The 14,917-nt window shown below is 45.7% G+C and overlaps 1 protein-coding gene across 2 annotated transcripts in view; it reads right to left on the reverse strand.

Annotated features, from left to right (window-relative positions):
* KIAA0319 (KIAA0319 ortholog) overlaps window positions 1-14,917 on the reverse strand; it is a 66,542-nt gene that overhangs the window by 8,626 nt on the left and 42,999 nt on the right. For both annotated transcript variants that reach the window (XM_088475862.1, XM_088475861.1), the window contains exons 12-17: window positions 13,605-13,833; window positions 13,051-13,174; window positions 7,689-7,821; window positions 6,187-6,335; window positions 4,673-4,824; window positions 594-732 (exon numbers count right to left, since the gene is read on the reverse strand). In XM_088475862.1, coding sequence (XP_088331988.1) covers window positions 594-732; window positions 4,673-4,824; window positions 6,187-6,335; window positions 7,689-7,821; window positions 13,051-13,174; window positions 13,605-13,833 — 926 coding nt within the window. The remainder of the gene's footprint in view (window positions 1-593; window positions 733-4,672; window positions 4,825-6,186; window positions 6,336-7,688; window positions 7,822-13,050; window positions 13,175-13,604; window positions 13,834-14,917) is intronic.

Consider the following 14,917-nt stretch of genomic DNA (forward strand, 5'->3'; position numbering starts at 1 on the left):
CAAGTGCTCTTTTTGGCCAATGGTCAACTGGTCTCTGTATGAAAAGCTGCATTCTGTACAGACAACAGGAAACTATAATAACTATTTACCAACAGAAATAATGATGTGTTCTATTTCTATACCATAGTGACAATAAAATCTACAATATGGTTTCTTCACAATACTTATTTATCCACAGTGACCACTATATACACATTCAAAGCTTACTATGCAAGAAGGCGTTCATTTTCCCAAACTCATTCCTCAGGAAGCACTAACAGTGCATGGTTTCCATTGTTCCTAGTTGGTGCACAGGTGTAGTCATTACTGGCTGACACACTTCAATAAATCCACAGGTGGAGCTAATTATTTCACTTGCAATTCTGTGAGGAGACATGGAAAACATGCACTGGCAGTGCTCCCTGAGGAACGAGTTTGGGAAACACTGCCCTATATCATTGGTTCCCAAGCTCAGTCCTCAAGGCACCAGTCCCGGTTTTAAGGCTATCCTTGTCATCGGTGCACAATCAGGGACATACTTAAAACCTGGACTATGAAGGTGCCTTGAGCCATATAGCATAGGTTTCATCTACTTGTCCTTAAAACTTTCATACCAGGACGCACTTCCACTGTTGCTGTGTCAGTATCTGACTCTCCTTTGGCATCTGTGACCTTCAAATGAAATAGATATATTCCTTCTACTAGGCTGGTAAGTTGCAGGACTGGCTTGTGCTCAGATTGGTCCATCACATCCTGCCAAATACAGATGTACATATTTTATGGTTTGGAAGACATTTTAACCAGCTGTGAAATGGATTAAAAATAAAGTATATGTTTCAACTCAAAATCAAAGACCATGTAAGACTGTTGTGTATTACTTGTGTATATTTGTAGTTTAGTTGTGAAAATAAATGTGCATCTTGTCCATGAAACAATCCTGGCTAATAGGCTACCAATGAATGGGGTGCAGTGTAAGAGCGCCCATAGACATGGAGATTTCAGTTTATACCTAATGTATGTTTGACTACACAAATTATACCGTATAGGGTCCAGTTGTTCAGCCAGAGTGCTAAATAAATACCTGGGTCTATCTTATTTATCCACACGAGTATGTGACATAGGGCCTGATTCAGACCCGCTCGTAAGCGTACGCGCACGCTCGCTCTGAGCTATGGCCACACAACTGCGTATGGTTCGCAATGCGCGTGCGCAAACCAGTCATTGCGGTCAGAAATTGAGCGCTCGTAAAACACAGAGGGGCTGCTATTTTGAGTGACAGAATGTGCCGTTTGTGGGTGGTAACAGGGGAAGGTGCTTGAAAACGGGGGAGTGGTTGTGCGAACACAGGCGTGCCCAATGGTCAAAACGGCGTTTAATGGGAGTGCATAATTAGCAAAGGAGCGTAATCGATCACGTCACTTGGTTGTCTTTTAGCCTCAACTGCTCGCAGTGATTACGGGAAGTAATTCCTACCTCAAGCCCTGCGAGCAATTCAGATGCTGTTCGATGTTCCCGATTAATCCAATAAAAACAGGAGATGACGTGATTTGCGAACGGCAAAGGGGCGTCTTGAAAAAATAGCTAGCGCATTTAGCGGACGCTTACACAGACATAGAGGCGTCCTCACACCGCAAAGAGCGAGCGCTCAATTTAAATATCCATTCCATTTTTGAGAGCGAGCGGCCGCAAAAAGCGTCCGGGTCTGAATCAGGCCCATAGATCATTCCGCTTGGTAACTGGAGCTGCCCATGTATAGTTTCTAACATAACAACAAGAAACCTAACACCTCATATATGAAGTGCCAATGGTGGATTTATAATGGGTGCAGGGTGTGAGGTGTACATGGGCCTTTGTGTCCAGGAAGGCCCACACCACACACTCTGCACCCATATATAGTTATACTCTCTGTAATCCTGCGTCTGCTGGTGGCTCGGAGCTGCGTGGCAGAAAAATTTACAGTAATTGGGACAGCGGACATTTTCCCAGTGATTTATGTAGTATTCCCACTAGGCTGTATCAGCGGGGCGCCGCACCCTGCCCAATTTCTAGAGGGCAGAAAGCACCCTCTCTTCCGGTGCGGCACCCCACTGAAACAGCCTGCGGGTTCTGTCCCCTCCCACGGGCATCAGTGTCCCGCGGGTGGGGAAAACAACGATGCAGCGGTCACCGCCAATCCATTCACAGTGATCGCAGCGCTTGGGGGTTGCCCGGCATGTCAGTAGGTGGCAGGCATGCCCTCTACAGTGACGAAAATGGGATGCGTCATAAATACATACCCCCTTTTCAGGCGCGCGCAGAAGTACCCTTTCTCTAGGTCCAGCGCCGGACCTAGAGTGAACACTATTACGCATGCACACTGGAGATGTCCCTGGGAATAAGGTGTGGGCGCCATTTTCCCAGAGACCTGCACATGCACAGTAGGCTCTACTGCGCTGTCAGAGGGAAGGAGGCCCACATGGAACCTGCACTTGGGCCCCGCTCTTAAACCGCCTTTGTGAAGCGCCCAGGATGGGCACCATAAATGACTCCCACTATGGGGAAGGTTATGGGCAGGAATTAAGGATAGAGGAGAAATACTTACTAAAACTGCCACTCGTCAGAAGTCTGCCCTGGAATTGCTGCAAATGTCACCGCTGGGACTTGAAAGACCACGAAGACACTGTTGCTGATGGGAACAGGTAAGTGACCGCTGGGTCACCGGGGACGTTAGGTCGACATTCTATCATGTTGACATGTCATCTGTGTAGACATGATGAACGTTGACATGGTCACAGGCAACATCTTAAGCATGCCATTTTTTGACCATGTCGACATGAGAACTGTTGACTAACACACCACACCCATAAAAAAGGGAGGAAAAGCTGTTATATATGACTAGGCCGGGACAGTTGTAGAAGAACACGCTATATTACATTGAGTAAGCTCATAAATCCAGACAGTGTTTCTCCTAAAGTAGGAAAGGAATATCGGTGACTGGATGATCACTATACATGTATCCATACGTACATTTAAAGGGAACTACAACCATTTATCTGTTTGGGAAAATATATATATCACACTATTGATAATAATAAGATTAACAAAATCGTATACGTTTTCTCAGGCAGCCATAACTATTGATGGATTTTGAAATTGTTGCAAGAATGTATTAGTTATCTGCAATAGTCAGACTAGGAGCCCTCGTCCATTAGCTTCAAAGTGCATGCTAGTACTATTTGTTATTGTGTTTTATAGCAGTAAAAGCGCGGGAATGGACTGGATTTGACATGTGGTCTCAGTGACGTGTAACGCAAAGCTAATGCATAAGGCTCCTTACTACTACATAGAAAGAAACTCACTGTAAATCAACATTTAGGGGGGAAGAAAATAATAAAAAAAAACATTGCAAGTAGTTTTATCAATGGAGGATAGGAATTAAAAAAAGAAGAGACATCTTATATTTGTTAAACCCAAATTGGCCCTAAAAAGCAGCTTGTGTGGTCAACCAAACAGTAGCTTGACCCAATCTGACTGCATTTAATCCAAACAATCCAGTTGTAGTTGCTCATTTTCTATTGCAACACAAAGCTGCTCTCTGGGTGCAAGTGCTTCTAAAGGCCCCCATACTGTACATCAGTAATCTGAAAGCCACAATTGAACAATTTGAAGATTCGTTGCCCGATTTTAGGATTTCTTAATCTAGCAATCTGCGCCCATACATTACAGATCTTTTTCAGTGATTTGCAGATCGATTGCAGCAAACACAGATCTGACAATCTTGAAAGGCCCATCATTTTAATAGTAACGGTCTGCAAATCTGCTGATCATGTTCATACACTAGCAATCTACAGCCCCAATCCATCTGTGAAATCCAACATGCTGGACAATCTGATTTAACAATTCCAATCACTTTTTGGTTGCAGTCTGCGATCTGTGAAGCCCATACATTGCAGATTTTTATACACAATCGATTGCAGAATTGCCTTAATTCAAAGAGCACAGCCAAGTTGTGTCTGGATCACAGGTAAAGACCCCCTTACATAAGCAATCGATTGTGGCAATTCTGCAATTTGCAATCGATTGTGTATAAAAATCTGCAATGTATGGACTTCACAGATCGCAGATTGCAACCAAAAAGTGATTGGTATTGTTAAATCAGATTGTCCAACATGTTGGATTTCACAGATGGATTGGGGCTGTAGATTGCTAGTGTATGGACATGATCAGCAGATTTGCAGACCGTTACTAGTAAATTTATGGGCCTTTCAAGATTGTCAGATCTGTGTTTGCTGCAATCGATCTGCCAATCACTGAAAAAGATCTGTAATGTATGGGCGCAGATTGCTAGATTAAGAAATCCTAAAATCGGGCAATAAATCTTCAAATTGTTCCATTGTGGTTTTCAGATTACTGATGTACAGTATGGGGGCCTTTACAGAAGTGAACATTTCTACCTGCCTATATAACTACATGCTTGAAAAGGACAAAAATGATGCTAGAAAAATACAAATACATTAAGTTCACCTGAAGTTGATAAAACCCTTTATGGCTGGTTATAGCTTATATTACTGAGTACTAATTCAATTCTCCATCAAAATTGATTCTCCATCATTACAAATCCTATGTTATGGTATTAAAACTGATGAGAAATTGGTTTATGTCATTTGTCTCTGTATTTCATTATTTGTATATAAATAAAAGCGTATGTAAGTACCCCGGCTGCTGGACTCTGGCCATCTCTCACCCACTGGTATGACACTATTCCCTGATCATCAACAGATTTTGATCCATCCAAAGAAATGGAGCAATTAGGGAGCACAAGAACATGTGTCCCACCAGCATAAGCTTTAGGGGGGCTGTTCTTTCCTAAAACAAAAATATATATTATGTTATATACATAGGTAACAAAAAATAAGGACACAATTATTTTAAAGGCTTCATACATTCTGGACCTTCAAGGTGTCTAAGTAAAAAGGCCGCTATACCCAATACATTACAAGCATGTGCTAATGATACATTTATCTGTACTAAAGCATAGATTTTATTCAGAATGGAAAATTTGTGAGATACGGCTACATGCAAAAGACTTAGGAAGATATAACAATGGTATCTCAAATATCTACAGGTATGAAAGGTTACATATATTCAGTATATTTAGATTGTATTAGCACAGACCCAGCAAGCTTTTCCAGCTGATTGGTGGGAGGGCATGCTAGGACTTGCAGTTCTACAACAGCTGGAGAGGCACAGCTTGGCCGGGCCTAAATTAGTATATCCATTACATAAGATAATATTTTGATACGATTTTGTTCCAGTTTGAACTCTAAGAATTGCTTCAGAAATAAGCTTGTATCAAACTTACCGGACTATTTATCTAAAGAACTCAGGGCACCGGAGGTCACTTGACAGCAATCACTTAATAGTTCTATGATCCTGCTCAGGGGGCTTACTCTTTAGAGGTGTTGCAATTGGTTGTTAGGAGTTTAAATTGCAGGGAGTGTAGAGTCTTCCTGACGGTGATAGTGTTTCTTCCTGTACTGATCCTGCACATTGTGTGTTTTACAGTGTCTGTTTTCTACTTCTTTTAGACCTTTGGCTTTTTTTGCTTATTGGATTACTCTGTCTGCTGCCTGCCCTGAACTTCTTGCTATGTCTACTGGTTTACTCTTACTTGCTGCCTGCCCTGACCTTTGTCATATCTTGCTGATTTCCTCTTATTTGCCCCCTGTCTTTACCTGTGGATTGTTCTATGTTATTTTACCGCAACTATCAAACCCAGTTCCATTGTTCCACTCTGTTTGTAATCCATCTGGTACTTCACTTATCTCCATACTTCTTCATTAGCTGACCCTCAAGTAAGTCCCTTCTACTCTGAGTCTTAGGTAAGCACAGGCTCTACAGTTATTGTGGAACTACAAGTTTTAACATGCTAAGCTTGCTGGGATTTTAGTGACCAGCTGGGATGCTACAGGCTGCCAGCATTTGGCCCAGAGAATACAAGGAAAGATGTAGTACAACAACTGTATTTAAGTATTTACGACTTGCTGTATGAAATAGTATTGCTTTTATATTGGTCTGAAAAACATAAGGGAAAATCTAAACACTATACTGAATGAATTTTGATGCAGTGAACAGCCTACTAAGATCGTAAAACATGTAATGACAGGTTTACAATGCTTTAAGTCATGTGCACACATCTTCGCTATAGCTAATCTCCGTAATGCTTACCTTCTTTAACAGTTACAGACAGAATAGCTGTGCTACCTAGCCCTTGATGGTCTTTGACAGTCAATAGAAAGCGATATGTTCCAAGTTGCAAGTCAGACACAACAGCCACTGGTTTCTCACAGTCCTGAATTCTCACTGTAGTTGGACCACTGAAACATTGACAAAGAAATCACTGTTAGTTTCTTAAATCTAAATAAAATGATGGATCTTTATAGATGTGAACGAATATTAATTGTCTAATAGGTAATGTAGCAAATAGTTTAATCTTATATATAAAATTTGCTTAGTCCCTTTGTCCGGAACGCTCTTTGAATTTGAATATATCAAAGACTAAGATATTAATGTGATTCTTTTGCGACGGATTTCAATGAGCAATAAATTACAGAATATTGAAAAAAACTGTATAACATTTGATGAAAAAATAAAAAAAAAATTGCCAAAAACCATAATAAATGCTTTGGTATAGCTAACCTTAAAATGTCAAGAAAACTAAAAACACAGAGCCGGCACAGTGACCTGGGGAAAGCGGGATTGGGGTGACCGCCGCCCGCTGCTGTTCTCATGCACTACTAGTAGTCTGTATTCTTACATGGACCCGGCGCCCTAGCCATGTGCGGACAGTTTACCTTCTGCCCAGTTCGGCTCCTGATTGGCCGCTTGGCTGCGTGACGTAGTTATTATATAATGAGGGCGCGCGGCCGGCACAACATGTGACACTGCTGCCGTAGGGGGCGCTCTTCCCTCACCTATTTTCTCCAGCACCGGGTTTACGCCTCGAAAGCAACGCCTCTTTTCTCTGCTTTCCACGACAGCTGCCGGCAGCTGCTGATTGGTGGGAGGCTGGGAGACGGTGAGGCGGAGTAACAGTGCATTATCATTTGCATCCATAGGGGTTCAGTTTGCAATACCCTGAAAACGGGGTCCATTTTGCTTCAGAGTCCATGGCCAAATATATAATCGCACTTACAAATTGGCGAAATGTTACAATTAAAAAATCCCCCCCAAACCATAAAAGGGCATGGCTTAGTCAGTTATGTTTCACACACATCTTTTATTACCCGATTCCGTCGTTTTAACATATGATCTAGCCATTATCTAGCGAAGCATTTTCCGTACATATGGTCTGGGTTCAAATTGGCGATATGTTTGCCACGGACATACTAGTTAATTTATATTTAACTAAAACTGAAAAAGTTATGCATTTCCAAAGAGGCACTCTGTGTTATTATACTATACCACTTGGCCAGTCAGGTTCTGCAATATTGTGGAAAATACAGTATCTATGGTATAGTGTAAGTGAACCAAACCAAGCACAAGTGTATAAAACTATTTAAAATGTTTACAGTAGACATCAATCCACAGTACCTACTACAGTGGCTGTAAGTATAATAAGCTAACACATTAGTCACAGGCAAACTGTAATAGACACTGCAACGAGAAAAGAATGTTTAGATTGGAAAAGTTAACAAACGCTGGTAACAATCTTGCTGAATGTTTTGTACCTGATGTTGTCCCATTCATAAGAGACAATGTCATGATCATCTCTACTTTTGCTCCCATCTAAAGTAGTAGATTTCACTGGGAAAGTCAATTCTTTATCAGGCCCGGCCTCTGCTATCGGTGGACTGTTACTCTCTATGGACAAAATACAGAAATGTCTTTCATATTATATACAGTACTACATTCTGGACCTTATATTGGCAGCCATGTCTAAGTCTTTATGCTAATGCTGCAATTGATTTAATTAAAACTGAGATGCCCACATGCAGCGCCTTGTGACGGTGAAAATACGTCTTCATGCATCTTTAGACGGATCATCGGTGCGCCATTGGACGCAACATTTAAAACTTGTGCCAGCACTATGTCAGGTGTCTTTAGACAGAGCCACTGTCAGCGTCATGCCATAACTGTTTCCTCCCAGAAATGCACACTTAACTCCACACTGCCTTCATCCAAATTTGTTCTGCATCTCCGTAACCATCGTATGCACAGTATTTAAACATCGCCCAACTGTGTGCATATCGGCATTGTGTGCAACTCAGAATCAGACACTCTATATTTACATTTATATGTTGAATGCAACATTAGTAAAGGTATGGGATCTGCTATCCAGAATACTTGGGATTTTCTGGGTTAGTGGATTTGTCCATAACTTGGAGAACCTTGCCTAAAATACACAGCTTAACAATTACACCAGTCTAATTACTTACTGCATCTAGCAAGGGATGTAGTTAATATACCTACATGCGGCATCCCGGCTGAGGAAATTCGGGCGCCGGAATGACAGGCTAGAAGACCGGTGCCGGGATACCGACAGTAGGTGACATGCCGACGCCGGAAACCCGACAGCCGGGATGCTGAACATAAGTATAGCGGGCTTGTTAGGACTTAGCCACCGGGGGGGGAGGGTTAGGTGTAGCCGTCACAGGGGGAGTTAAGGTTAGGCTAGGGAAGGGGGAGGTTAGGGTTAGGTAACCCCTGGGTGGGTTAGGGTTAGGCACCACTGATGGGGGTTAGCTTTAGGCACTAAGTAGGGATGGTTAGGTTTAGGCACCAAGGGGAAAGGGTTAGGTTTAGGCACTAATGGGGAGGGTTAGGTTTAGGATGGGGTGGGGGGAGAGTTAGCGTTAGGATGTAGGAACAGAGGGTTAGGGGGAGAAGGGGGAAGGGTTACCATACTTACCGGCAGGGGCTGGCTGGCAACTTTTAGCCTGGTGGAGCAAGCACACGGCACTGACCCATGAGCAGCCTACCACTCTCGGTGCCCGGAGGCAGTGTTAACTGAATTTTTAAGTGGGGGTATGAAAAATGTCAGTGGAACCCCCAACTACAAAGATTTTGATAATGGGAATTAGCCTCTGCTTCCATCTCAACACCCTGCACCCTCACTGCCTAAATCCTTCTCCTACCCCCTGCACTCACTGCCTACGTCCCTCTCCTACCCTCTGCACTCTCACTGCCTACGTCCCTCTCCTACCCCCTGCACTCTCACTGCCTAGGTCCCTCTCCTACCCCCTGCACTCTCACTGCCTACGTCCCTCTCCTACCCCCTGCACTCTCACTACCTACGTCCCTCTCCTACCCCCTGCACTCTCACTGCCTACGTCCCTCTCCTACCCTCTGCACTCTCACTGCCTACGTCCCTCTCCTACCCCCTGCACTCTCACTGCCTATGTCCCTCTCCTACCCCCTGCACCTCTCATTGCCTATGTCCCTCTCCTACCCCCTGCACCTCTCATTGCCTATGTCCCTCTCCTACCCCCTGCACCTCTCATTGCCTACGTCCCTCTCCTACCCCTTGCACTCTCACTGCCTAAGTCCCTCTCCTACCCCCTGCACTCTCACTGCCTACATCCCTCTCCTACCCCCTGCACTCTCACTGCCTACGTCCCTCTCCTACCCCCTGCACTCTCACTGCCTATGTCCCTCTCCTACCCCCTGCACCTCTCACTGCCTATGTCCCTCTCCTACCCCCTGCACCTCTCATTGCCTACGTCCCTCTCCTACCCCCTGCACTCTCACTGCCTACGTCCCTCTCCTACCCCCTGCACTCTCACTGCCTACGTCCCTCTCCTACCCCCTGCACTCTCACTGCCTACGTCCCTCTCCTACCCTCTGCACTCTCACTGCCTATATCCCTCTCCTACCCCCTGCACTCACTGCCTACGTCCCTCTCCTATCCCCTGCACATCTCACTGCCTACATCCCTCTCCTACCCTCCTGCACCTCTCACTGCCTACGTCCCTCTCCTACCCCCTGCACTCTCACTGCCTACGTCCCTCTCCTACCCCCTGCACACTCACTGCCTACGTCCCTCTCCTACCCCCTGCACACTCACTGCCTACGTCCCTCTCCTAATCCTGCACTCTCACTGCCTACGTCTCTCTCCCCTACACCCTGCACTCTCACTGCCTACGTCCCTCTCCTACCCTCCTGCACCTCTCAATGCCTACTTCCCTCTCCTACCCCCTGCACTCTCACTGCCTACGTCCCTCTCCTACCCCCTGCACACTCACTGCCTACGTCCCTCTCCTACCCCCTGCACACTCACTGCCTACGTCCCTCTCCTACCCCCTGCACTCTCACTGCCTACGTCCCTCTCCTACCCCCTGCACACTCACTGCCTACTTCCCTCTCCTACCCCCTGCACCTCTCACTGCCTATGTCCCTCTCCTACCCCCTGCACCTCTCATTGCCTACGTCCCTCTCCTACCCCCTGCACTCTCACTGCCTACGTCCCTCTCCTACCCCCTGCACTCTCACTGCCTACGTCCCTCTCCTACCCCCTGCACTCTCACTGCCTACGTCCCTCTCCTACCCTCTGCACTCTCACTGCCTATATCCCTCTCCTACCCCCTGCACTCACTGCCTACGTCCCTCTCCTATCCCCTGCACATCTCACTGCCTACATCCCTCTCCTACCCTCCTGCACCTCTCACTGCCTACGTCCCTCTCCTACCCCCTGCACTCTCACTGCCTACGTCCCTCTCCTACCCCCTGCACACTCACTGCCTACGTCCCTCTCCTACCCCCTGCACACTCACTGCCTACGTCCCTCTCCTAATCCTGCACTCTCACTGCCTACGTCTCTCTCCCCTACACCCTGCACTCTCACTGCCTACGTCCCTCTCCTACCCTCCTGCACCTCTCACTGCCTACGTCCCTCTCCTACCCCCTGCACTCTCACTGCCTACGTCCCTCTCCTACCCCCTGCACACTCACTGCCTACGTCCCTCTCCTACCCCCTGCACACTCACTGCCTACGTCCCTCTCCTAATCCTGCACTCTCACTGCCTACGTCTCTCTCCCCTACACCCTGCACTCTCACTGCCTACGTCCCTCTCCTACCCTCCTGCACCTCTCAATGCCTACTTCCCTGTTTCACTCCCTGCACCTCACAGTGTTCACCTCGCCCCCAGTACCTCTCAGTCCATCAGCGCTGACAGAGACCGGCTCCATCTCTTCCTCCCCGTCCCCTGGCTGGCAGTGGGCACCGCAGGCGGCTCGGCACAAGCAGGGGCACTTTTTCTCCTCCTCCCCATCCCATGGCAGGCAGTGGGCTCTCCACGGCGGCTCGGCACAAAGCAAGTACACACACACATCTTTGATCTGTGCTGGGACAGAGTAGTGGGTCCCAGCGCCAGGTCATGAGGGCTGATGTGGCGGCAGTTTAAACTTTGCGCCGGCCGTGAACCAATCACAGCGACTGACAGCCAATCGAAAGCAGCCACGCAACTGCTTCCGATTGGCTGCCGGACCACAAGCCATTATTGGCTAGTGGCCTGTGACAAAATGAAAGGGCTATCACAGATTCCTCTCTTTGATTGGCCACCGATCCGAGATTGGTTCACGGCCGGCGACAACTATAAACTGCAGTGCTGCTGCATCCGCTCTGGAGTTGGGTCTTATGCGCAGTCAAGCCAGCGCTGACCAGAGATGTGTGCCTCCAGCTGGACACATCTCCAAATAATGCTGCCGGCCCAAATCATTCAATAGTGCACCGGACAAGGGGGCACATGGCCCCCTGATCCCCGTCCCAGCCCGTCCCTGCTAACCGGACCCTTGTCGGGATCCTGAGCATCGTGATGCCGCTGACACTATATTGACAGCAGGCATCCCGACTGCCGGGATTTCATACCCATTCCTCTAGCAATCATGTCTTGTTCAATAGTGGTCCTCAGAGAGACTATAGAAAATGCACACTGTGTATAACAATGTTACTGAATAGAAAGAATTATTAACTTGGTTGTTTTTCTGTTTTTAAAAAAAAAAAAACTTTTTGGATGAAGGATTTTTAAGTATTAACAGTAAATGACAGTATCTTTGTAGTGGTGGTAGTAGTTTATCTGTCTCTTCATTAACCTGCAGGCATGGGCCAGTCCACTTTCAGATCATATTAACTTTAACTTATTTTTATTTATTTATTGTCAAGAAAGTGAATAAGCTACTTACAGCATGTTAAAAGATGCTGCTTTGCAGTTGTAATGCCGATCAGATTAACATGTAACTAGCATGTTAACCTTCTTGACATGCATGCACCTGCATTCTGAGATCAATATCGTCAGGCCCATCTCTTCCATTGGGCTTGTTGGGCAGTTGCCCAAGGGCCCGAAGTTTGTAGGGGCCCACCAACCAGCCCCCCTGCAGCCGTGACCAGTTGGTAAATTTGTGATATTTTTATAAGACGGCCGCCGGTGCACTGTATTCCGATCTAACCTCCCCCACCCCATCCCCCCCCCGTGATGAGTACTCACCTCAGTCCCAGTTTCACTTCATCTAGTCAGACAGAGTCTCTCTGCATGTGTGGGAGGTCTGATGGGCATGCAAGAGAGTTTAATTTTATTGACCATTTAATTTTTTTTCCCGTGAATGGATGGATAGGGGCCCCAGTGCATTGCTTTGCCCAGGGCCCACACTGCTGTTAAGACAACCTTGAATATCGTCACTGTCGACATAGTGACTGTCGTACCTGCATACCCAATTCCTGTGAAGCTCAAGCTATGGAATCGTTTAAATGTCACTGTCCTTCACATATGCCCATGGTACACAGGATACATTGTAGCTAGCTACAAACATGTGCCATTCATTCTTATGGGTGGTGTTACATGAGCGCTTTTCACACCATATAAAATGCAGCACCCAATCATTCTTTTGTACAAGTAGAGCAAAGAGGAAGTTATATGAGCACTTTAATGGAGAGTCCAAAGACTCTCCATTTGAAAAGATTATATTTGATTATTCCATGTCAAGCAAAGCAGTCGATCCAATTAGCCTCGAGGGGAACGAGTTGCTGTTGGAACCAAACATTTTTTCAAATCATAAAAGTCATTTATGTAGGAATGTATGGTGAGAAGTGTCACCTACCAGGCAGTACAGTCACCATCACCTGAGCAGTGGATTGTTGCTTGGAGGAATCAGTAACTGTCAGTTGAAATGTATAATCTCCAACCTGCATTGTAGTAGCTTGAAGATATGGAGAGTGCACACCCTGTGTAACACAAGAGGTAAGTTATATGTACCCCATAAAACCATCCCTGGAGGTATACTGAAATACTGAAATACTTGTTGCTAGAATACAGCCCCTAGCAGCACACTGCAAGCCAATGCCCAAAGTCTATTGAATCCTACAATGTTTTGATATATAACATTATCCAGAAAAAAAATATTTTTGAATTTATAACTAATATATTTTTCCAGTGTAAATAATGACAAAATGTGAAGTTGATTTTGATGAACAATTTCTCAATTTCAGCAATAAAATTTGTTATACTTAATGTTGGTTCCAAGCGTATATTTGGTCTGCATTGCCTATGAATTCTGACTTTTGTATCTATATGAACAGGACAACCTGTATGTGCCCACACATGATGCTGCCTCCATATACCCACTATTGTCAGCAGACATATTATCCCCATTACCTGCATGGCCACCACTTTTCCTGCACTACTGGGGCTCAGGGACCACTCGTAGCTGACAATGTGATGGTCATCACTGCTCATATTTCCATTCAGAGTGATGTGATTTAGGGGAAGGGTTATGACTTGATTGAGTCCAGCACTGGCAATGGGTGGGTTGTCCACAGGATCGGTCACGGTCACACAGGCTTCAGTAGAATTTGTACTTCCATCAGAATCAGTTACAGTTAACCTGAATACATAAGAACCAAGTCTAAAACGAATGTAAGCAAGAAACTCTTATTACATCCCTTCACTCTACATTATGAACACATGCATGTTACTAAATATTTCTCATGCTACAAATGATTGCACTGTATTTCCTTACAGTGGTCCTACCAGGAAGGTAACCAGAGCTAATATCAGGATAGCAGAGCTGTTTTCCTTTCTCGTGTAGACATCAAAGTCTCCCCCTTGCCACTGTTGTTCTGTCTGGTCATCGTATCTGTCTTTCCATGTATCTGCTACTTGCCCTGTCAGTCACTATATTTCCTGCCTATCTGCCCAGTGTGACAATTTCTCGCTATCCTGGAAATCTGTATAGAGTATGTCCTCATACTGTCTGTCCAAGTCCTTGAAGTCAGCATATTCTGTCTGTTATTGTCATGTTCTTTCAGTCTGTGTCTGTGCTCCTCCTTCCTTACTGAGATGTTTTCTTACAAAACTAAATAAATACATTTCTATTCATGTTTTTTTTTAATTGAGGGAACAGTAAGAGGCCCATACATCAACAATCAATTGGGGCAATTCACCATTTTGCAGATGAATGTGTAAAAAAAATCTGCAATGTATGGGGTTCACAAAAAGTGATCTAAATCAGTAAATCAGGTTGTCCAATATCTTGGATTTCACCAACCAATTGGAGACGTAGATTACTAGTGTATGCAGGGACGGTTCTAGGGGCAGGCTAACAGAGCCGTCACCCTGAGCGCTGACCCCTGGAGGGCGCCGCTGCGTCCCTATATATAAAAAAAGAAGAATGTCTTTATTGCCGGGCAGCGCTGAGTCCTGACTCCTGAGCACTCGGCTCAAACGCTGCCTGGCTGTGCGCAGCGCTGTGGCATGACATCAAAGGTCGCGCAGCGTCTCACAGTGCAACTCCATGCCGCCTGGGTTGCTGCTAGATCCTATGTGGAGAAAGGACCTCTGTGACGTATCAACCACGTGACCGCTGCAGGAGGGCTGGACCGCTCCTGTGTTACCATCGACGTGGGCATAGAGGGGGAATAAATATTTGTGGCGAGTGTAGTGAGCCACCGTGCCTGAATCGTGGCGAG

This window comes from Taudactylus pleione, unplaced genomic scaffold (assembly GCF_031769625.1).
Source record: "Taudactylus pleione unplaced genomic scaffold, aTauple2 ptg000179l, whole genome shotgun sequence".
NCBI classification, from domain to species: Eukaryota; Metazoa; Chordata; class Amphibia; order Anura; family Myobatrachidae; genus Taudactylus; species Taudactylus pleione.